Raw genomic sequence first — 22,576 nt, 5'->3', positions numbered from 1 at the left:
CAAACTCCATTTAAAGTGCATTACTGCTCAAGAACCAGCTCCCCCTGGGCAGGAGAAGGGAGGGAAGGGCACAGAGGCCACATCAGTCTCCTTCCTTATCTGGGGCCACATGTCTCTCTCCTAGCTTTGTGAAAGGTGATTTACACCCCCAGCTGGAATGACTCTCTTTCTGGGCTGATCATATCAGCAAATGCCCCCCAGAGGCCACAGCAGGATAGCCATATTCAGAAGCAGCAGCCAATAAATCTCAGAGGTTTATACTGCACTTCTCAATACCCTCCCTCCTGGCCCTCTGCCAGGCAGGCTGTGGAAGTAAGGAGGGAGCCTGAATAGGTGGGTTAGGGGGTGAAGCCCTTCACTTCCTTTCACTACTTTCTCTTCTTTCTCTGGCACTGCTTAGTTCTTATCCTTCCAAATCCTGTCGCCTCTGTCTTTATCTGGGAGCCAGTGAGAATCAGCTCCCCCAAACCAAACCCACTGTAGTCCAGTCGATTCCGACTCAGCAATCCCATAGGGTTCCCAAGGCTGTAAATCTCTACAGAAGCCAGCTGCCACGTCTTTCTCCCACCAAGCACTGGCGGTTTCTGGGACTGCCCACGTCTCTGTTAGCAGTTGAGCATCTTCACCACGTGCCACCAGGGCTCCTTGAGAATCAGCCCCAAGCCCAATAAATATCTCTTTCCTTAAGGGTAGAAACCTTGGGTTCTGGGCACAACTGTGGTTCTGTTTAGAGCATCTTTCTCTCTGAAACTCTTTTATCATCTGAAAATGATTGGGCTCCTAAATGGTCTCAGTAGTCACTTCCCTCAATGACCTTGTGTTTCATCCAGAGAAATCTCTGCTTTAAGTCTAACCAAAAACAAAAAACCTTTGCCGTCGAGTTGATTCCAGCTCATAGTGCTCATAACAACCCTAAAGGACAGAGTAGAACTGCCCCATAAGGTTTCCAAGGAGTGCCTGGTGGATTTGAACTGCTGACCTCTTGGTTAGCAGCTGTAGCTTTTAAACACTATGCCACCAGGGTTTCCTAGTCTAAAGGGCGGGGGATAATCCTTCCATCCCCCCTCATGACACGAAAGGGCCTGAATTTTGGAGCCTAGTTTGATAAAGCTCCTGGGACCTGGCCCTAGGTTTGCTTACATCAAAATCATTTCACCTGTCTGGGACCCATCTTTGCAGAGTCCTGGGGTAATGACAACCAAATCTTAGTCTTGAAGATTCTTATGAGGGGAAAATAAGACCATAGGTGAGCAAATTCTAATAGAAAAAAAAATTACTACAAATGCAAGTGTTAGAAGATTTCATTCGTGGTGGTTGCCCTTGTGCTTTGGGTGTGTGTATGCGTGTGTCCAGAAGGTGAGAGTGCTTTCTTGGAGATATATTTGGACTTCTCGAAGTGGCAAGCCTCCAGTAGCAGCCTTTACATTGTCTTGGGCAGAATTCCTCTGAGCGAAGTTCTCAGCAGACGGCAGGTGGGCAGACTTGGGTGGAGCACCCTCTTCCTCCCGCGCCCGGGTAGCCCCCAGGACGCAGGCCCTCGTCCCCACCCCTGCCCGCTTTCTCCGTCCAGTAGAAGAGCCGCGCGGTGCGTCGGTCCGCTTCGGAGTTGGAGGGCGACGCCCAGGACCCTGGTGGGAGAGAGTCGGCTCCGCGCGAGGAGGGGCGTGAGGCGCCGGCGGAGGGAGCTCGGCTCGCACAGCTCAAGCGCGAGAAACAAGAGAGCGCAGCGCCGGGGCAGGCACAGTGCCCCGCGGGGGCGGACACCCAGCGCCCGCACCCCCGCCATGGCGTGCCTCTCGAGCCCGCGGCCGCTGCAGACCGGGGTCCTGCTCCTGCTGCTGCTGCTGCTGCTGCTGCTGCGAGCAGGTGAGTGTCGTCTGTGGGTACGCGGAGCCCGCACGGGCCAAGGCAGTAGCGGGAGGTGGAGGTGAGCATATAGGCGGGGCTGTCCGGAGAGGGTTCAGCCTGGTGGGTTCGGGTCCGCTGGAGCAACTGCCACCCGGTCCGGTCAGTCGGTTCACCCTGGCCTCAGGAACTGGAGGAGGAAGGCTGGGTACCAGGAAGGGCCTGGGTTCCATGCCTAATACAGTGTCCGAGCTGTTGGGGATTAAGTGCCAGCAATGGCCTGGGCATCCAGACATCTCCTCCCTCCCTGGTTTCCCTCTTCCCTCTTTAGAGGTGCGACTCCACCGTCAGAGAACAACCTACGGCCAGGCCACTACCAAAACAGCATCTGTTGGAGGCGGCACAATCTGATCAGAAGCAGAACTATTGGTTCCACATGAGCTTCAACTCTTTTACCCTCTTTAAAAGCTGGGAAGGGGAAACTAGGTCCAGAAGAAGAAAAGAGGTTTATGTTAGAACTGACTTGTGACAAATTAGGGTTGTAAATTGCTGCTCTAGACTTGCTAACATCATTATTTGTTTGTATTGTTGAGACTATTGCTCACCACCAACCTACCACACCAGCACAGCCTTCAGAGTATCATTTTTTTTAACTGCAGCCGAAAACTGGCTACTGGGGGGATGGCCTTTCCTCTGCAAGCTCTCCAGCACCTGCCTTGCCCTGTAATAGATCCACAGTAGATGTTTTGTGGAATATATAGTTCAAGGCATAAGATCAGAACCATACCATTCCCTCAAGGAGTCAGCCTGGGGTCTGTGATCCCAGGGAACATGTCCACAGCCTTTAGAGTGGGATGGGTAGTTCTCTGGAATCTCATTGTGAGGCTTCTGTCCAGAACCCAAGGGGAGGGAATCCTGAGGCAGAGATATCACACACTGGCGGGAGGCCTCCTCAGTCCACAAATGGGTACTGCAGAGATGGAATCTTGGCTCCAAGACAGACTGGAAGGAGGAAGGGAAAGGACTGGGTCTGTCCAGACTGACTCCATCAGTAAATCAGTACAGAAAGACATCACCCATCTGATTTGACTGACTGCCCAGAAAATTCCACTCACCCTAGTGGTATGGCTGGTCATGTCAGAATTGGGGTAAATATTAAACGCCTTCCTCCTTAACCAATTTAATGAAGCAGTATGGGTAGAGGTCTATTTTGCATGATAATTCTTGATAGCAGTGATTTGTGGTTAAGTGGCCTCATTGAAAATCCTTAAAACAGCCATCCAGGAGCAGCAATATAGGGCCAATTGCTCTCCAAGAGCACAAACAGAGGGTTTTAGCATTTGAGTGGAAAATACCTCTGCTCAGGGCTCACCGAAGCATTAAAAAACCAAAAACCCAAGCCTGTTACCATCTAGTTGATAATGACTCATGGCAACCCAATGTGTTTCAGAGTAGAACTGTGTTCCATAGTTTTCAATGGCCGTAATCTTACAGAAGTAGATAGCTGGGCACTTCTTCCACAGCACTGCTAGGTGGATCTGAACCAACAACCTTTTGGTTAGTAGACAATAGCGCCACCCATCGACCTGCCAAGCATAAAAAACAAAAAATCAAACCCATTGCCATAGAGTTGATTCTGACTCATAGTGACCCTATAGGACTGAGTAGAACTGCCCCATAGAGTTTCCCAGGAGTGCCTGGTGGATTTGAACTGCTGACCTTTTGGTTAGCCCCTATAGCACTTAACCACTATGCCACCAGGGCTTCCGCCAAGCATAAAAGAGGCCTCTAATTCACAGGGAAGTGGCATCATGTATTCAAAATCATTCCGGACTAAGTAGGAGTTGGGAGTCCTGGTTTCTAGCCTTGCTCCAGCCTTGACTTGCTACATCCGCTTGTATGTTACTTTTCTTTGTTCATCGATCTATAGAATGGGTGTCTGTGCTGTGGGCCTTACCAGGGAGCAACAAATGAGAGTCTTGTGCCCTGAAGCATAGCTTGAATTCTGCCCCATTTGCAGCTACTCATTCTGTGATGATTCAAGAAGCAGAAAACCAATTCAGAAGCCAGGCTTCTGACTAATCAGTATGAAATAAAGACATGTCAGTGGCAGTGGAAATTAGGAGGGGGGCAGGAGAGTGGTAGGGCCTGTGACAAACTAGAAAACACTTGTCAAAAAAGGCAGTCATTACTCAACTCCAGCTGTTGCATTGTGGGGTTGTGGGCCCAGTCTTGCCATTTTTCAAGAGAAGTTAGAAATTCAGAATTCTATGTGAAATACGATTTTTAAATGTTGGCAACTAATTACAATTTTTAGTTACAAAAAAATGCAAAATGCAAAAAAAAGAAAGAAAGAAAATACTGTGTAGACTGAAAAAAAAAAAAACAACTGTACACTGGGTTAATTTGTGACCTTTGCCCTAGATCAAGCCCATATTTCACAGTCCAGGAAACACAAGTTCTGCCCTGTTCTGATGAAATTTAAAGTGATTCCCAAGTTCTTTTGTTGAGCTGGAATGCCCCTAAATCCACCACTGCCCAGCCTTTGTGAACAATTAGGTAAAAAACTAGAGAAATTTTCTTTTGAAAGTTGTTATAGTGCAACATTTAGTCCACTTAAGACAATGGACATGGACCTGCTACTTTTCATTCAGCAAGCACTCATTGGGTACCTACCCAAAGTACCGACATCTTAAACTTTCAGTATTCTCAACCAGTTTCAAGCCATATTTCCCTTTTGATAAAGATAAAAATCTCATGCCTTCTTTAAACATTTTTTGAAATTTCAAAAGCTTTTTTTATCTCCACATATAAAACTGCCAAAGATGCTTTTATTATTGTATCTATCTATCTATATCTATAAAACACATTTGTCAATTTAATGTTTTTCATGTGTACAATTTAGTGACATCAATTACATCAATCATATTGTACAACCGTCAGCAATATCCGTTGCCAAATTTTCCATCCCCATAAACAGAAACTCAGTGCTTCCTAAACAATGACTCCCCTTTTCCCTCCGCCCTCCCACCCCTTGTAACCACTAATAAATTTTGCTCTCTATATATTTGCCTATTCTAGATATTTCATGTAAGTGAGATAAAATATTTGTTCTTTTGTGATCGCCTTACTTCACTCAGCATAACATTTTCAAGGTTTATCCATACTGTAGCATGTATCAGGATTTTATTTCTCTATATCTGAGTGATATTCCATTGTATGTATAGACCATATTTTGTGTATCCATTCATCTGTTGATGGACATTTAGGTCATTCCCATCTTTTGGCAATTGTGAACAGTGATACAGTAAACATTGATGTGTATGTGTCTGTCTGCATCGCTGCTCAAATACACTTTTTTGAACTACACATTCCCTCTGGAAATTTTGATCTACCCCCAAAAGGGACCTATCCTCTCTCCTCCTAATTCTCTCTCTTGAGAAACTCTGATTTAATTCAGTTCCTTCATTTTACAGCTAAGAAAACTGAAGTCCAGAAAAGTGAAGTAAATTGCTCTATGTAGGGCTGGGACTACAGTGAGGTGAGTGAAGGGGTGTCAAGAAACTCAGTAGTCAAGATAAGTAATATTTAAGAAAATTAAAATTAATGGGAAAAAAACACATAATGAATATGAAAATTGTGAATAAAAAGAGTAACAATGCCATGCTGAGCCATATTGGGGCCTGAGGCAAAAAGAAAAATCTTTAAGACTGAGCCTGTGTTTATACACTGAATATGGGATCAGCTCTCAAACTTTAGGGAGCATGAAAATATCCAGTGAATTTTCTAAAATTCAGATTCCCAGGTTTTATCATTAGAGATTCTGAGGCAGTAGGTCTAGTGTGGGGCTCGGGAATCTGCATTTTAATAAATAATCTAGATAATTTGAGGTTGGACTGGAAGAGGAGGTTGGAGTAATTGAATTCTGAGGCTCCTCCCAATTTGGGGATCAGGCTTTACAAGGGACATAAATTAGATTTTAATCTAAGTGCAACGGAAACTATTGGAGGGATTTAAGCAGAGAAATGAGATGACCTGACTTACGGTTTTAAAAGATAGCCCCACATAATGCCAATCAACAGTAGAATTAGTTATATTCATATAATTGAATGGTATACAGCAATGAAGGAGCCCTGGTAGCACAATGGTTAAGTGCCTGGCTGTTAATCTAAAGGTTGGCAGTTCAAACCCACCTAGCTGCTCTGCAGGAGAAAGGCCTGGTGATCTGCTTCCATAAAGATTACAGCCAAGAGACCAAAAGGTCAACAGGTACTCTAAAGCAAAGATGGGATAATAAGGAAACTAGAGTACAGGAAATGGAACAACCAGAAAACAAAGAGAATGTTGATACAATTTGAAAAATATAACTAGTATCACTGAAGAATTTGTGTAGAAATTGTCAACTGGAAGGCTAACTTGCTGTGTAAACTTTCACTGAAAACACAATAAAATACTATTTAAAAAAAAAAATTAAAACCAAGAAAACCCTGTGGGGCAGCTCTACTCTCTCACGTAATAGACTTGGTAACACCCAACAACAATAATACACAGCAATGAAAATAAGCTATTGAATTTCACAAATGTAATACTGAGCAAAAGAAGATAAGAAACAGAAAGTACACATTGCATGATTAAAAAACAGGCAACAGGCAAAACTAGTCTCTGGTGTTAGAAATTAGGAAATGTCATAGTGAGTAGAAGAGGGCTTCTGGGTGTGCTCATAATGTTCTGTTCCTTTATCTGGGTGCTGGGTACACAGGTGTATTCATTTTGTGAAATTCATTAAGCTGTACATTTTTGATTTGTGCATTTTTCTGTATGTTATACTTCAGTAAAAAGTTTATTACCAAAGAAGATATATAAATCTCCAACAAGCAGATGAAAAGATGCTCAACATCCTTAGTCATTAAGGAAATGCAAATGAAATTCCCAATGAGACCACTTCACACCCATGAGGACAGCTATAATTAAACAAACAAAAAACCAGAAAACAGAAAGTAAGTGTCGGCGAAGATGAGGAGAAATTGGAATCCTTATACATTGTTGGTGGTAATGTAAAATGGTGCAGCCAAAACAGTTTGGTAGTTTCTCAAAAAGATAAACGTAGAATTACCATATGACCCAGTAATTCCACTCCTAGGCATATCACCAAAAGAACTGAAAATATGTATTCAAACAATACTTGTACACCAGTGTTCACAGCAGCACAATTTACAATTGCCAAAAGGTAGAAACAACCCAGATGTTCATCAGCTGGTGTGTAGATAAACAAAATGTGCTATTTTCATACAGCGGAATATTATTCAACCGTAAAAAAGAGAATGAAGTACTGATATATGTTACAACATAGATGAACCTAGAAAGAAGCCAGACACAAGAGACCACATATTGTATTATTCTATTTATATGAAATGTGTAGAATAGGCAAACCCATAGAGACAGAAAGATTAGTGGTTCCCAGGGCTGGGGGGAAGGGACGGTGGGGAGCAACTGTAATGGATACCAAGTCTCCTTTTGGGGTGATGAAAATGTTTTGAAACTAGATTGATGTGATGGTTGTACCACACTGAGAATGTACTAAATGACACTGATTTGTACACTTTAAAATGGTTAATTTTATGTTGTGTGAATTTTGCCTCATTAAAAAAATAGTCTTCTGGTTTACAAAGAAAAAAAGTTTATTAAAAAAGATGGTTGGATAGTATGGAAGAATGGGTTTGGAGGATGGAATAAGGGAGAACAGTAAGGAGGCTTGGCAATAGTTCAGGTAAGAGTTGCTGGTGGCTGGAGCTAAGGAGGCGGTGATAGATGTGCAGAGAAGTGGACACATTCCAGATATATCATGGAGTTGACACAACTTGTTGCTGGACTGAACATAGGGTGTGATGGATAGAGAAGCATTAAGAATGATTCCTAGATTTTTTGCCTTGAAAACTGAGGGGATGGTGTCTGTTACCCCATAATGGGGGGATGGGGATCCCCTTGGCAGAGCTTCCTATGTCTTAGGATACAGGGGTTTCTTCCAGGGCTGAATTTTAACCAACCCTGGTATTCCTGAGTGAGAGGATCAGATTACCCCTTCTCCCTTCTAGCAATAGCTCAACTCCAACCCCAACCGGTTCCCATGTTAAAGTATTTTTTAAAATAATTTTTATTTAACAGAGGACTCAGAGTTGTTTCTGACTCTGGTTTAGCACTCCTTTGGACATTCTCAACTCTCTTCTCATGATGCTATCCCTTTCCCTGGCATGGCTCTGCCCAGGACCCCATTTCCCTAGCCTGGCAGGGTCATCAGGCTCAGCTTCAAACAAGTGCCCTCCTCCTCCTTCCTGGAGGCTAAACAGCCTTTCCTCAAATCCTCCATCTGTTATTGGGCCTGAACTGTACTGATGAGATTGTGACAGCTGCAGACTGCCCAGTCCTGCTGGGCTTCTTTCTCCTCATTCTTATTCCTAAATGGCCTTTTGTGCTACCCCAAGACTTTCTTGCCCAAGGTTTCATTGGGAAGCCCTCCACCCTGTGTCGCAACTTGTTACTCCCAGACAGCTACTTTGAGCTTCTGTGAGCCTCACCTGGTTTCTCATCCGCTGCAGGGGACACCTTCCCCACAGAGGGCCGGCTTATGAACAGCTGTATCCAAGCCAAGAAGAAATGCCAGGCCAATCCCACGTGCAATGCTGCCTACCAGCACCATCTGTATTCCTGCATCTATAGTATAAGCACCCCATCACCCTCTGAGCAGCCGTCAGTCCCTGCAGAGTGCCTGGAGGCAGCACAGCAGCTCAGGAACAGCTCTCTGATGGGCTGCTCATGCCACCGACGCATGAAGAACCAAGCTACCTGCCTGGACATCTACTGGACTGTTCACCATGCCCGCAGCCTTGGTGAGCTCCCCATGCTAGAGTGGATTAAGCTGGGGAAATGGGCAGGTGGCTCTCGGGGGCTGTTTATTAATCTTGCAGAATATGAGCTATGTGGTGGATTTCAATAGGGATGATGATGAAACTCTGCATTTGACAGCAGTAAAAGGTGGAAAGAGGAATTGGCGGTATCCTTTTGGGTCTCCGGAACACTGCTCTCTTTTTCTAACGTCCCCTATTCTTACCTGGCAACGTGTAGTTCCCTCTTGGCACTGAACCAGGCCGAGGCCCAGCCTGGGGAGCTGCTGAACACAAAGGTATGGAGAAGAGGTGGGGAAAAGGATCCTAACACGTAAACAGGCTCCAGATATTATATAATCCACAGCTAGGAGAGACTGGAAGGTAGCATTCTTGTCCAGCCTTCAACAGAAAGGATACATATTAACCAGATAAGAGAGAGAAGCACCTAAAGAGCCAAAGAGAGGAACCTCCTCTGACTCTTTTCTTAGGCCTTCTTTGTATTAGGTTTTATAAGACTATCCTGCAGTAACAAAACAGTGACTTGCAAAGCAAGTTTATTTCTTGCTCATGTTCTGTGTTGGCTGTTTCATGTATATTCTTGATTCTGAGATTCAGGCTAACAGTGCAGCTTCATGTGGGATGTACCCTTATCATCACACAGGGAAACAGCAGTGACAGAACCACGCAATGGCTTTTAAAGCTTCTGCTCAGATGTTACATACGCTACTTCTGCTCACATTCCATTGACAAAGCAGGTCACATGGCCAAGCCTGACATCACTGGGGCAGTGAAGTATACTCCTCCTACAGGAAGACACTACATATCACATGATAGAAATGAGAATATATAATCTTACAGGAAAGGCAAAGAATAACTGGGAACAGTAATACAATCTACCATAGTCCACCAATTGGTCAAAATATTCACTTTCCTCCCTTCCACAAGAAAAATACACCCATCCCCTCTTCCCAAGGAAGATGCCCTAAAAGTTCTAGACAAACATGGTATCAGGCTTAAAGTCTAGGAGCTCATGATAGTCTCTGTATCACATCTGGATGTGGCTTCTCTTGATCTAGAAGCCCATGAACTAAAAAGACAAGTCATCTACCTTCCACACATACTGAGTATACAATAATGGAACAGGGACAGGATAACCACAAACAACATTCCCAGTTAGAATGGGGAAGAATGGGAGGTACACAGCAGACACTGAATGGTTCATAGCAATTCTGGAATTCCGCTAGACAAATGTTGCAAGGGCCCTCTTTCCTAGGAGTACAGGTTGTTCCTTAATAAAGCCCTTATTCTGCTCCATGGGAGTAGTTGCTCTATCCATTGTTCTCTAGGACTCTTGGCCCAAGCCCTCTGGGAGTCCTTCCTTTTCCATTATTCTCTTTGGCCACATCTGAAGAGGGCATTGGAGACTACAGCTTCCTTGGGGACTGAGCAATGTTCTCAGCCTGCTTCTTGCCTGAGGAATGTTGGGGCATTTAAAGGCTCCAATAGTTACAGTCTCTTTTTATCCAAGCTAGTGGCTTGTTTAACAGTACAACTCTCTCAAAATATAGTTGTTTTTTATCTCTTTGATTTCTGTCACCTCATGTTCCGGTAGCCTTTTTCACAATTTTTTTCAGGACATGAATCTCTTTCTAGATCTAATTAGAAGTACTTTGACCTTATCAGGCTTCTGTGGGAGAGCCAGTAACTTTGTTTTGTTTTGTTTTGTTTTGTTTTCCCTGAGTGCTTTGGTCCAAATGGCAGGATTTATTTGGTACCATTAATCAATTGAGAAATCTCTAAAAATGTGTGATAGTCACACACTTGATCTTTGCCCTAATAAAATAAAAAAATTTTTTTTTTTTTATTTCTAAGGCTAAGTTATAATTGAGCTTATCACTCAAAGCATTTCTCAATTTTATCTTACCATTTATTGCATCTCTCAATCCTGCTGCAGGCCATGGAGTTTCTGGATTCTCTCTTTTCCCTTTCATCTGTACTTTGCACACTGGCCAGTTCTTTTCTGAGCTTATATATTTTTTGTAGTACCTTGCCAAATGCAGCCAATAGCAATTAAGACGTATTAGTAACGTTCTGATTCTCAGCTCCTTCCCCTTAAAGCACAAGCTCATTTGGTAAATCATCTTCCTCCTAAGTTACTGCAAGCAACAATTTTACCAAATGCTTTGCCACTACATAACATGGGCTATTATCTTTCCAGCCCCCAGTAGTAGTTTCTTTACCACCCACTGCCCAGTCCCCAAAACAGTGCCACACCTTTTAGATTTTTTTGTTACTGCAGCACTCCATTCTAGGTATCAATTGCTTTATTAATAAGGATTTGCTAGGTTATGCTGCAGTAACAAACAACTCCCAGATCACTGGCTATCAACAACAAGAATTTATTTCTTGCTCATATTACACATCTGCTGCGAGCTTCCACAAGTTGGCTTCATCTCTGCTCCGCCTGTCTTCTTCATTCTAGGATCCAGGCTGGTAGAGGGGAAAGAGCAATCGAGAACCATGTGATGGCTCTTAAACCTTCTGCTCAGATGTGACTTACGTCACTTCAGCTAACAATCCATGGGCCAAGGCAAGTCACGTGTCTAAGCCTGACATCAGTGGGGTGGGGAATTACACTCCTCTCACAGGGGCCATGAAAGTTGCACGGCAATAGGTGGAGATGTATAATGCTCCCGTAAGGTGGGTAGCAAATAATTGAGAACAATAATACAATTTACTACCCTCCTTGTTTCCTACTTTCTGCTCCCATCCTAATGGCTTCTCTTTCAGAACTCCCCCTGAGACTTCTCCCGAGATCCTTGCACCACCACCCCTTTTCCCTTGGGAGGCTGGAGTTCTTCCCAAGGATCCAGCATCATTGATATTCCTTTTGTTTTGAAGATGCATTTACAAAGATTTACTGGGTGACATCCCTGCAAGATTTATTCACCAACATTTATTGAGCACCTACCATATATATGAGCTATGCAGAGATTTTTATAAGACCTAGTAAATCACTTTAAGGAGCTCACACCCCCATGGGTGTGTGAGAGAGAGATATGTTTGCTTTGAAATATTGTCTCTTCTTTCTCTGCCCTTCTCGGTCAGGTTTAATTCAAGACCTGGTCTCACTTCCATTTCCTTGGCATATGATGCATTTCCATACCCAAGTGGTCAGGCTTGGAACAGAGTCCACCACTGCCCCTTCCCTAATAGCAAGAGAAAACAAGAGACGGGGTCCCCTTTATTGATTATGTACCTGCAGGCAATATGTCTAGTGGTTAGAGGCAGTGACTCTGGAATCAGTCCCAGCTCCACTTCTTATTAGCTTATGTGAGTCTGAGTAAGTAACTCAACCTCTTTCATCCTCAGTTTTTTTCTTACTTATCCAAGGCTGCCAGGAAGATTAAATGAGATTTTATTACACACACAGAGTCTTAGTTATCTAGTGCTGCTATAACAGAAATACCACATGTGGGTGGCTTTAACAAACAGAAATTTATTCTCTCACAGTTTAGGAGAGTAAATAGCCCCAGCGGTGCAGTGGTTAAGCACTCGGCTACTAATCAGAAGGTCGGTGGTTTAAGCCTACCAGCTGCTTCACAGGAGACGGATGTAGCAGTCTGCTTCCATAAAGATTTACAGTCTTGGAAACCCTATGGGGCAGTTCTACTCTGTCCTATAGGGTTCCTGTGAGTCAGAATCGACTCAACAGCAGTGGGTTTTAGGAAGCTAGAAGTCTGAATTCACAGTGCCAGGTCTAAGGGAAGGGTTTCTCTCTCTGTTGGCTCTGGAGGAAGGCCCTTGCCTCTTTTGAGCCTCTGCTCCTGTACAGTCTTCATGTGGCTTGGCATCTCTCTTTACCCTTCTCTGCTTCAACTGATCGTTTAATCTCTTGTATTTCAAAAGAGATTGACTCAAAATACGCCTTACACTAACATAGCAAAGACAACCCATTCCCAAATGGCATTATAACCACAAGCATACGGGTTAGGATTTACAACATATATTCTTGGGGGGCATAATTCAATCCATAACACACACACACACACACACACACGTAAGTTTATTTATTTTATGTAAAGTATATATATAAATGAGATAGGTTAATCAATTACCCATATATATACGTGTCTGTATATATATATATACACACACACACCACATACCATAGTACCCAGCACATAGTGTGATGGACAAATGATACTTTTATTTTCTTATCATTAAACCTACTTTGTTCATCAAGCCCAGCCTATACCTTCAAGGCCCTTCCTTTTTCTAATCTCTGTACCGTTTACAGCTAGCTGAGTAGACCTGTGCCTTTTCCTTTTCTCCACAGGGCTTTGAGGTCTGGCCCAGTAGCCTCAGCCCCTCCTCCCACCCCAACCCTGGTCCTCAGGATTCTGGTGCTCCCTCTACCTTGTCTCTAGGTGACTACGAGCTGGATGTCTCCCCCTATGAAGACACAGTGACCAGCAAACCCTGGAAAACGGATCTCCGCAAACTGAACGTGCTCAAACCAGGTGTAGAGGGCAAGCCCAGGCTGGGTAATGGGAGGCTGGGCCTGGACCCCAAGGAAAGGGTGTCTGGTGGGAACATAAGCTGGGGAGACTTGTGGGGGAATAACTCCTACCCTGCCAGGTGACTAAAGAATTATTATGTTAGGGTGGGAGTCTGAGCTGTGGGTGTGGTCTGGTCCTACAAGAGCCATCAAAGAGCAGCAGCTATTAGGGAGGCATTTGAAGAGAAGGCATTAGGGCTCCTTGGTTCCCAAAGGTGAGCCCTTACAAAGGGTGTGGTGGGAGTGGCAGGAGGGGCAGCAGTCTCAGAAAAATGTACTGAAATGGAGTTATTTACCCTTATTCAAGGCAGCCAGGAAAGTAGCTTTTTGTCCCTAAAGAATAGGAAATTGTTTGTTTTCAGCCAATGTAATGGGATGGGCGAGGTGTTGGGCAGGGAAAATAATGCAGGAGTGTGTGACTCCATACAGGGGTGACTTGGGGTGGGGAGCCATCAGACTGGCAAGGACTATGATGTATGTTTTTCAGGAAGATTAGGCTGTTGGGAAGGAACACACACACTCATGCACTCTCTTTTTGAGAAAGATTTGAGTTTTGTTGTATAGTCAGTTCTATATATTAGAATTTTGAGAGAAAAAATGGAGATGCATAACCAACTCTAATTATCAGGAATTAGTGAATATCCCATTCCAGTTACTTGATTGTTTGGCTGCCGAAATATCCTGTTAATGGAATTATCACCATGATTTCCCAAGACTCAGAGTGTGGTGAATTTTTATGAATCAATGAAAGACAGACAAGTGACATTAAAGCTGAAAAAAAAAAAGAACAGAATAGACAGGTGCAAAACAAAGACTAAACAGAACTTGGTTGCATCTGCCTTGGACCGTTCAGAAGGTGCTTTAGAACGTTGCAGGGCCTCTAGATTATGATTTCCACCACCAGATCTCACCAAAGGAAAGATTTTGGTTATTTGGGTTTTCTGGCTGCTTGAATTCTAGATGAGTGCCTGTTAGATATATATGGATTTTTTTTTTTTTTTTAACCTAGTCAAGATGAGGAGTAGGATGGAGGAGTCTGAAGAATACCAGATATAATTTGTGGGTAGAGGGAAAAACCCTGGATTAGGAGTGGCCTTATTCAAGTCAGTCCTGCTTTTCAACCCCTCCCCCCCCGCCCCCCCCCCAGCCTTCAGAGTTAAATTAGGGTGCTTACGGGTTCTTAGGGAGGCTGGGCTGCAGGTATGCTTGGAGGACACAGTCTGGTGACTTGGTGCCCCTTTTCTCCCAGGCTCAGACCTCTGCCTGAAGTTCGCCATGCTGTGCACTCTGAACGACAAGTGTGACCGGCTGCGCAAGGCCTACGGGGAGGCGTGCTCAGGCCCTCGATGCCAGCGCCATATCTGCCTTGAGCAGCTGCGCACCTTCTTCGAGAAGGCGGCGGAGCACCGCGCTCAGGGCCTGCTGCTTTGCCCGTGCTCACAAGGAGACCGAGGCTGCGGGGAGCGCCGTCGCAACACCATCGCCCCCAGCTGCGCGCTGCCGTCTGCTGTCCCCAACTGCCTGGAGCTGCGCCGCACCTGCCTCTCAGACCCGCTCTGCAGGTGTGGGGTGCGGGTGGGCCCTGGTGGGAATGGGCGTGGTGCACTCCTTGAGGGCCACCTGCCTGTGCGGGGGTTGGGCCTGATATCTCTCTCCACCCAGAAACTGACTGGCTTCTTCATCAGGTGGCTACCTTAGATATTTTCTCAAGAAGAAGTTTTTCCCCCTTTATGTAAAAACTTAAAAAAATACACATACAAAAAAAAAAATCACTCAAAATTCCATCGCCTGAAGATAACTCACTGTACCTTTGAGGGCATTTCCTTCTGTTTTTTTCTTTTCTATACAGATAAGCAGAATTAGACATTCTGGAAATATATTTGTATCTTGCTTCATTCATGTTTGTTACATATCTCATGAGCATTTTCCCGTGGAGGTGGTATGGAGTAGTGGTAAAGACTGGAGCTCTGCAGTGAGACATGAGTTTAAATCCTGGGTCTGTGTGACCTTGTGCACACCACTTAAGATTCCACCACTTAACCTAAAATTCCACCACTTAATCTAAGGTTGTTTAACTCTCATTAAAACTAAACAGAAAAATGATGCAGACCTCATGGGATTCTGGTGAGAGTTAAATTAGATAATTTATGTAAAGTATTTAGCTTACTGGTGCAGAGTAAGTGCTCAGTAAGCGGTACTCATTGCCATTGAGTCAATTCCGACTCACACTGACCCTGTAGGACAGAGTAGAACTGCTCCATAGGATTTCCAAGGCTGTAAATCTTTACAGAGGTAGACTGTCACACCTTTCTCCCTGGAATGAGCGATGGTTTTGAACAGCCAACCTATCAGTTAACAGCTGAATGCTTTAACCACGGCCCCACCAGAACTTCTTCAATAAATGGTAGTGTTTCAGGGATGGATTACCGAATAAGCACATAAACATCTGCTTAGGCATCAACAAAACAGGGGATCAGGTGTCCAAAGCAAAGACCCATAGATGCCAAGCAGACAGGACACAAGGAGAAGCAGACACCGCAGTGGAATGGAACTGTCAGGGCACTAAGCAAAACTGATACAAACTCCAGTGCGTGAGAATGTACCGACCAGAAGTAAAGTTCACACAGGGTCACGAGGGCGACCATGCACAAGGTTGTTTAAGCTGTGAGGCCCCTACCACTTCAACACCTTTGTTGGCATCTGTCTCCAGTGGTTCACTCCCATGTAATTGAAATTCCTTATCTCCGTGAGTCCGTTGGGAGTATTCTGTTTCTTTCTACGAAACGAGGTCGGGGTGGGATGTTGAGTCTAACTTTTGCTACATTCACCTAATAGGCGACTGGACCCAAGATGAGTGGTTACTGGGCAAGGACAGGTTATGTTGATAGATAGCAGGTCTCTGATCCATTTGGTAATTCACATCTGCTTTACACATATTCCTAACTTTAATGATCACAGACTGCACAACAGGGTGCTCATTTTCATCCGTAAAGTGATTCAAAAATCCTCAGTGTACAACAATAATTCAACAAAGACTGGAATCATTATCCTTATTATATACGGAAGTAGATGTTGCTTAGCAGCTTAATTGTGACAGAATCATTGAATTTGTAAAAGCAAAGAATACAAAGAAATGTTTTTAATTATAACATGTTAGAGATGAGAGAGCTATATAAAAGTAAAATATAGTAATTTGATTTAATATTTGTTTTCTTCTGATCATTAAATTTTCTTTTATGACATCTTTTAATTTGCTCATTTATAGCTACAGCATTGATTACAAAACCAGCATAAAGATTGAAATATAAGCCGTTTAAAGCAAAATTGGCGAAAGTCAATTTTTGTTCTGGAAGATCAACAGAATTTTACATTGATTGTTGAAACATCTAAGTTGACTGATTCTTCTTTTTTTTTGTGGAGTATGTGGAATATTCCTTTTGTAGAAAATGTGGTGTATAGTGAAAATGTCAATACCCTGCGCCCACTGAAAATGTTATAATCCAGTTCATCTTATTCTCCTAAAATGGCCTAAGGCCACCCTTGCGTTCAATCGCTAATATTATAGTCCCATTTAGAAAGAAGTTACATTGTGGACAGTTGCCACACACACACACACACACACACACGTATATATAGATAAATCAAATATCCCATTCGAATGCGTGAGTAAGCAGAGGAGGGGTCACCACAGATTGTCAGTGTTTAGGGCCTTCACCTGCCTTAATCCAGCCATGTGGTGCTTATTTTGTTATTTACTGTACTTTATGAACTTAATTTTTAAATGCCTGTGTTGTATTCCATTGTATGTATTCAATTATTTAGCCATTCCTCTATTGTTGGATATTTAAGTTACCTTCAGTTCTTTGCTATAAATAATGCTGTAACAAAATATTCTTGTTCATTAATCTTTATGGACATCTCTGATTATTACTTAGGATTGGTGCCATTACTAGATCAAAGGACATGAAGAGTTTTGAGGTGTTTGATACATTCTCTCCAGCAAATGTGAAATTCTGATCTGGCTTTCCTCTGCCTTCTTAGGGCAAAACACTTATCAAATTGAAGTTATCATCCATTCAAGTGACAGTTATTTACAATGAGTCACATCAGCCTAAGCTTGCAACTTTGTTCTACCACTTACTGTAGAGTGAGTGCTAACAATATCTAGCATTTATTAAACAGTATGTACCAGGTACTGTGCTAAATGCTGTACATACATTATCTTATTTCGTCCTCATGAAAATCCTATGAGGTAGTGCTTTTATCATCTCTTTTTTTTTTTTTTTCGGTTGAGCAAACTGAGGTTAAAGAAGTTGTCTAGGTCTCATAACTAGGGATTGTGGAGTCCAAATTCAGAGTGATGTGTTGTGGGAGCTGGGGTGACATGCATTTAATTCTGACAGAGGCTGGTGTCACTGAGGAGGAGGTCCTGGGCCTGACTCTGAAGGAAGAGGAGGATTTGCATGAAGATGGGCAAGCCAAGCTAAAAGTTGGCAAAGGTGAAGGCTGCAGACCAGACCCTTAAGGGTGACTCTTGAAATGTCCTTTCTTCCAGATCGCGCTTGGCGGATTTTCAGACTCATTGCCATCCCGTGGATGTCCTAAGGACCTGTGCAACAGAGCAGTCCAGATGTCTGCGAGCATACATGGGGCTGATTGGTGAGGCTGGGGGACATGTGTAGGCAACCCACAGCTTAGCTAGCCTTGCGGGATAGGAATGCTGTGGAGACTAACCCAGAAGGATTGCTCCTGAGATGGGTAGGAGAGGATGGGAGTAGAAGTTAGGGTTGACTTAGGCCCTGAAAACACTTTTCCCTCTCCACTCCACAGGGACTGCCATGACTCCCAACTTTGTTAGCAACATCAACACCAGTGTCGCCTTAAGCTGTACCTGCCGAGGCAGTGGCAACCTGCAGGAGGAGTGTGAGCGGCTGGAAAGGTCCTTCTCTCGTAACCCCTGCCTCAGTGAGTGCAATCCACTTGCTCCAAGTTCCCATGGCTGGGTCAGCTGAACCAAGGGGGTTGGGAGAAGGGTGAAGTATGTGCTCCAGACTGGTTCCGTCCGTTTCCTGCAGACAGAACAGCCCCCTCCTCAATATAGGCTTCTATCCCCTGAGCCTTGAACTTTCTTCTCACACTTTCTGAGTGACCCATCCCAGGCTGCCTGTTCAACCTGTGTGGGCCCCAGGGACACTCTTCAGCCAAAGGAACAAACAAGTAGACAATATCCCATTCCCACCTCCCACCCACCTACAACACAGGGTCCCTGTGGCATTCGCTTTCCTTCCTTGAGACCCTGAGAAGTCTCCAACAACCACCCCCTTCCAATCTGCCTTCTCTCCTCTCCTCAGTGGAGGCCATTGCAGCTAAGATGCATTTTCACAGCCAACTCTTCTTCCAGGACTGGACAGACTCTACCTTTTCTGTGATGGAACGCCAGGTAAGGCCTCCTCTATTCCACCACTCATACCTTTACCATACCAGCTGGAGAAAGCCCAAATAAGGCAGACAAGGGGGTGGAGGGGGGTGACCTCCTCGTCACAAATACTATAAACTACTGATAGACACTACAGGGGAGGGGACAGGTATTGATTGAGGCTGATGGGGTAAAGTGGGTGGAGATGCAGGGTGCCCTAGGCTAACTGCATTCCATTTCTTCCACAGAATAAAAACCCTGCTCTGAGACCACAGCCCTGGGTGCCCTCTCTTTTCTCCTGCACACTTATCTTGACCCTGTTCCTGAGATTCTGGTAGCTCAACTTCCCGGGGGGTCTTCTTCCCCTTCACCATACCCAGCCTGACCTGCACCTACAAGGGGTGATAAAAGGACAGCCTCAAGAAGGAAGTGCAGTGCATTGTGTGGCAACCCTGACCCCACTCCACCCATCTAGTTGATTCCTAAAAGCTAGGGGTTATCGACCTCCAGATCCTGATCGGCTGGGTTCCCATTCCTTCCACCCCACCTCCATTTATGACTCAGGCTGCCCCTTCGTAGGACATGGTGACACCACCATTTAGCCATATCTTCTGGTGGTAACCAATTCAGCCAAGCTTTGCCCTGATCCCTTCCTTCTGCCCACCAGGATCACCTAAAGAGGAAGCACCTCACCATATAACAAATCAGTCACTCTTTAATACATTCCAAGCAGGCAGGGCTGGGTGTTCTAAGGCAGCCTAGAAAGACACTTTCCATCATGAGGAGAGCTAAAGCAAGACTCCGGGCCCTCCCACCCCCCATTTCCTCTGAATTAGAAATCTGCCTGCACTGCCCTGCCCAGGAGCCCTATCAAGCATTTGAACATTAGCAATCAGAGGCCCTGAGCCTTGGTTTATTCCAGCTACTGCCCCAGAGTCCCCTCAGACTCTTGGATCATCATTAAACATTTTCACTTAAAACTTTGTTCTTTTCCCATTTTCTCACATTGTAAATTCATACAGAACTATGAGTGTTACAGACTAAAGGCCACAGGCTGGGTGATCAGGAGACATGGCGGCCCTGCCACTGAATGCTGTGTGACTTTGAGCAGGTCTCAGCCTCTGTGTGTACATGATATGGAATTGGCAGAAAAAAACGGTTTATGTGAGTCTGTGGGCCTGGTATCTGGCCCAGCTTGAGCCATTCCTGGGATACTATGAAATGTCTGCCACAGCAGTTAAGGGGGGCCCTCAGCCAACCACAGCATTTATTATGTACCTGTATCTGTTATTGATCTGCTGCAGACCATAATGGGGACCAGAGGAAATGGCAGACCGATTATCTCAGGGTATTTGTAAACCCGTTGGGATAAGGAAATACCTACCCTTGCAAAGTAGCTGGAAGAATATATTTATAGAGCTGAGGACATTTCTCTAGTAATTCACTCACTCTTTCAATACACATCTGTTGAGTGCCAGCTCTGCAAGGTGCTGTGCTAGGTGCAGGGGATTCCAAGGTAAGACTCAGATCCTGTTTTCAAACCTTTCATACACCAGAGGAGGGAAACAGACAAGACAGTCAGTAAGTACAATGCAATGTGATAAGTGCTATGCGATCACTATAATAATAAGCCCCATTCATTGAACCCTACTGTGTGCCAAGTACTTTAATGCATTTATTCATTTAATCCTCCAACAATACTTGACTTTGTCAGTCACTTAATTGTGCTCATGCAGAGCCTATACATAGACCAACAGGCAGTTATTCAAACAGAACAAGGGATACCCTGTGATTTAAAATCAGGAAAGGTGTGCATCAGGATTGTATTCTTTCACCATACTTATTCAATCTGTACGCTGAACAAATAATCTCAGAGGCTGTACTATATGAAAAGGAACATGGCATCAGGAATGGTGGAAGATTCTTTAATAACCAGTGATATGCAGATAACACAACCTTGCTTGCTGAAAGTGAAGAGGACTTGAAGCACTTACTGATGAAGGTCAAAGACTACAGCCTTCAGTATGGATTATACATCAACAGAAAGAAAACAAAAATCTTCGAAACCCGAAAGGTCAGAGGTTTGAACCCATGAGCCACTCTGCAGGAGAAAGATGTGGCAGACTGCTTCTGTAAAGATTACAGCCTTAGAAACTCTATGGGTCAGTTCTTTGTCCTACAGGGTCACTATGAGTTGGAATTGACTCAATGACAACTTTTTTGGGGGGGCGTGTCACACACAGGACATCAAAGTGTAAGTCACAGACATCCTTCAGCATCCATGAGTAGAGCTTGAGCAGCATCATTCTTTTTATCAGCTGTATGCATGAACATGTATGAATGTATCATAGCTTATTTAACCAGTCCTATATCGACGTGGTGGGATATTGATGAATATTTGGTAGTCTTCCCATTTTCTTTGAGCCAAGTTTTAAGGCAGTTAGGAGGTGACTGGGGGTAAGATGTGCAGAGGAGCTGTCAGAGTGGTGAGTGGAATAGGCAAGCCTCTCTTTGTACATTTTTATATCCCTGCAGCCTGCACTGCTCCAGGAAATGCTCAGCCAAGCTGCCTCTCTGCAAACTCCAGTGAGGCAGGCACTGGGTCGACCTTCCCCCTTCTTCCCCTCCCAGGAAGATCTCTAAGCAGTTGTGGCCTCTCCATTTGCCTTGGCTCCATTAGCCTGAGGCTGGGGGTGTGAATGGTACAGTCATTCCTTGCTAAGTGCTTGAATTAGACTAATAGGTCATCTGTGCTTTTCTCTGAAGAAGGTCCAAATTCTTGGTAAACAACAAGACCACTCTCCCAGCCCAGGGCCCAGAGCCAAGACCTGGGTGGGGATGCAGTGGCTTGACTGGAGCTTTTAATGGCATCCTGGCTGGCTAGAGTGGTTAATGCCATTAGACTAGCTTTTGGGTATCGAGGTAGAAAGGGCTGCTGGCAGCAGCGGTAAGTGCAGAGTATTGAATTATAGGCCTCTCCATGGTTGGGGTGGAGCAGACTATCATTTAAACAGCTATCTTCAAATTCACTCATTTAATCATTCATTCATCAGACATGAATAAGCATTTATTCTGGGATAAGCCAAGAGTTTTTGTTTTTTGTTTGCCATGAGTACTTTCAAATGGGACAAGATCTGTTCTTGCCCATTCATGTGCTACCATTTTGGTGAAGGGGCAACCCAGGACTCAGGCTACTGGGACCGAAGTTTGTCACGCTTCAGTTATCCTAGTGATTATAACACCCAACTGTGTAATCTGTCAGGAATCCTGGTGGCATAGAGGTTAAGAGCTATAGTTGCTAACCAAAAGGTCAGCAGTTCGAATCCAACAGCCATTCCTTGGAAACCCTGTGGGGCAGTTTTACCCTCCCCTGTAGGGCCGCTATTGAATCAGAATCAACTCAACGGCAGCAGGAGCTTTTTGTGTAAGCTTGGGAAACATTCTTCACCCCGTAAGCCCTCCCCCTAACCCGAATTGTACAGTGTGGATGCCAGTAGGAATATCTAACTTAAAGGGTTATATTTTTTGTTTTGCTTTGTTTTTAATAAATATATTGGCAATATCAAATAACGTGTATATCCATTTTAATTTGGTTGACAATTTTTTGGCTTCCTACTCAAATGCTGTAAGCATAAGGAATTTATGCTTGTTTTTATCTTCATGCAAGTTTAAATTAGACAATAGGACTGGAAATAAGTATAACTCTTAGCATGGTGCCTGATACAGGATGAACACTCAATAAATGGTAGCTATTTTTTTATCATCATTATTTAGTCCCTGAATGGTGCAAATGCTTAAGCCCTAGGCTACTGACCAAAAGGTTGGTAATTTGAAGCCACCCAGAGGCCCCTCAGAAGAAAGCCCTGGTTATCC

At 44.3% G+C, this 22,576-nt stretch overlaps 1 protein-coding gene across 2 annotated transcripts; it reads left to right on the top strand.

Moving 5' to 3' along the window:
- The first annotated feature begins 1,494 nt into the window (after nt 1-1,494).
- On the top strand, nt 1,495-22,254 carry GFRA3 (GDNF family receptor alpha 3). Of its 2 annotated transcripts, none has more exons than XM_049873738.1 (8): nt 1,495-1,866; nt 8,439-8,729; nt 13,157-13,249; nt 14,537-14,849; nt 17,843-17,946; nt 18,118-18,252; nt 18,639-18,727; nt 18,952-22,254. In XM_049873738.1, exons 1-8 carry the CDS (start codon nt 1,785-1,787, stop codon nt 19,039-19,041), a joined length of 1,197 nt encoding a protein of 398 aa, XP_049729695.1. In that variant the 5' UTR covers nt 1,495-1,784; the 3' UTR covers nt 19,042-22,254. The 2 variants fall into 2 exon arrangements, with proteins under 2 accessions (XP_049729695.1, XP_049729696.1); XM_049873739.1 differs by lacking the exon at nt 1,495-1,866 and adding an exon at nt 5,333-5,386.
- The last annotated feature ends 322 nt before the right edge of the window (nt 22,255-22,576 follow it).

This window comes from Elephas maximus, chromosome 2 (assembly GCF_024166365.1).
Source record: "Elephas maximus indicus isolate mEleMax1 chromosome 2, mEleMax1 primary haplotype, whole genome shotgun sequence".
NCBI classification, from domain to species: domain Eukaryota; kingdom Metazoa; phylum Chordata; class Mammalia; order Proboscidea; family Elephantidae; genus Elephas; species Elephas maximus.
Note: the sequence above shows the minus strand (reverse complement) of the source record. Positions and strands in the feature narration are given on the sequence as shown.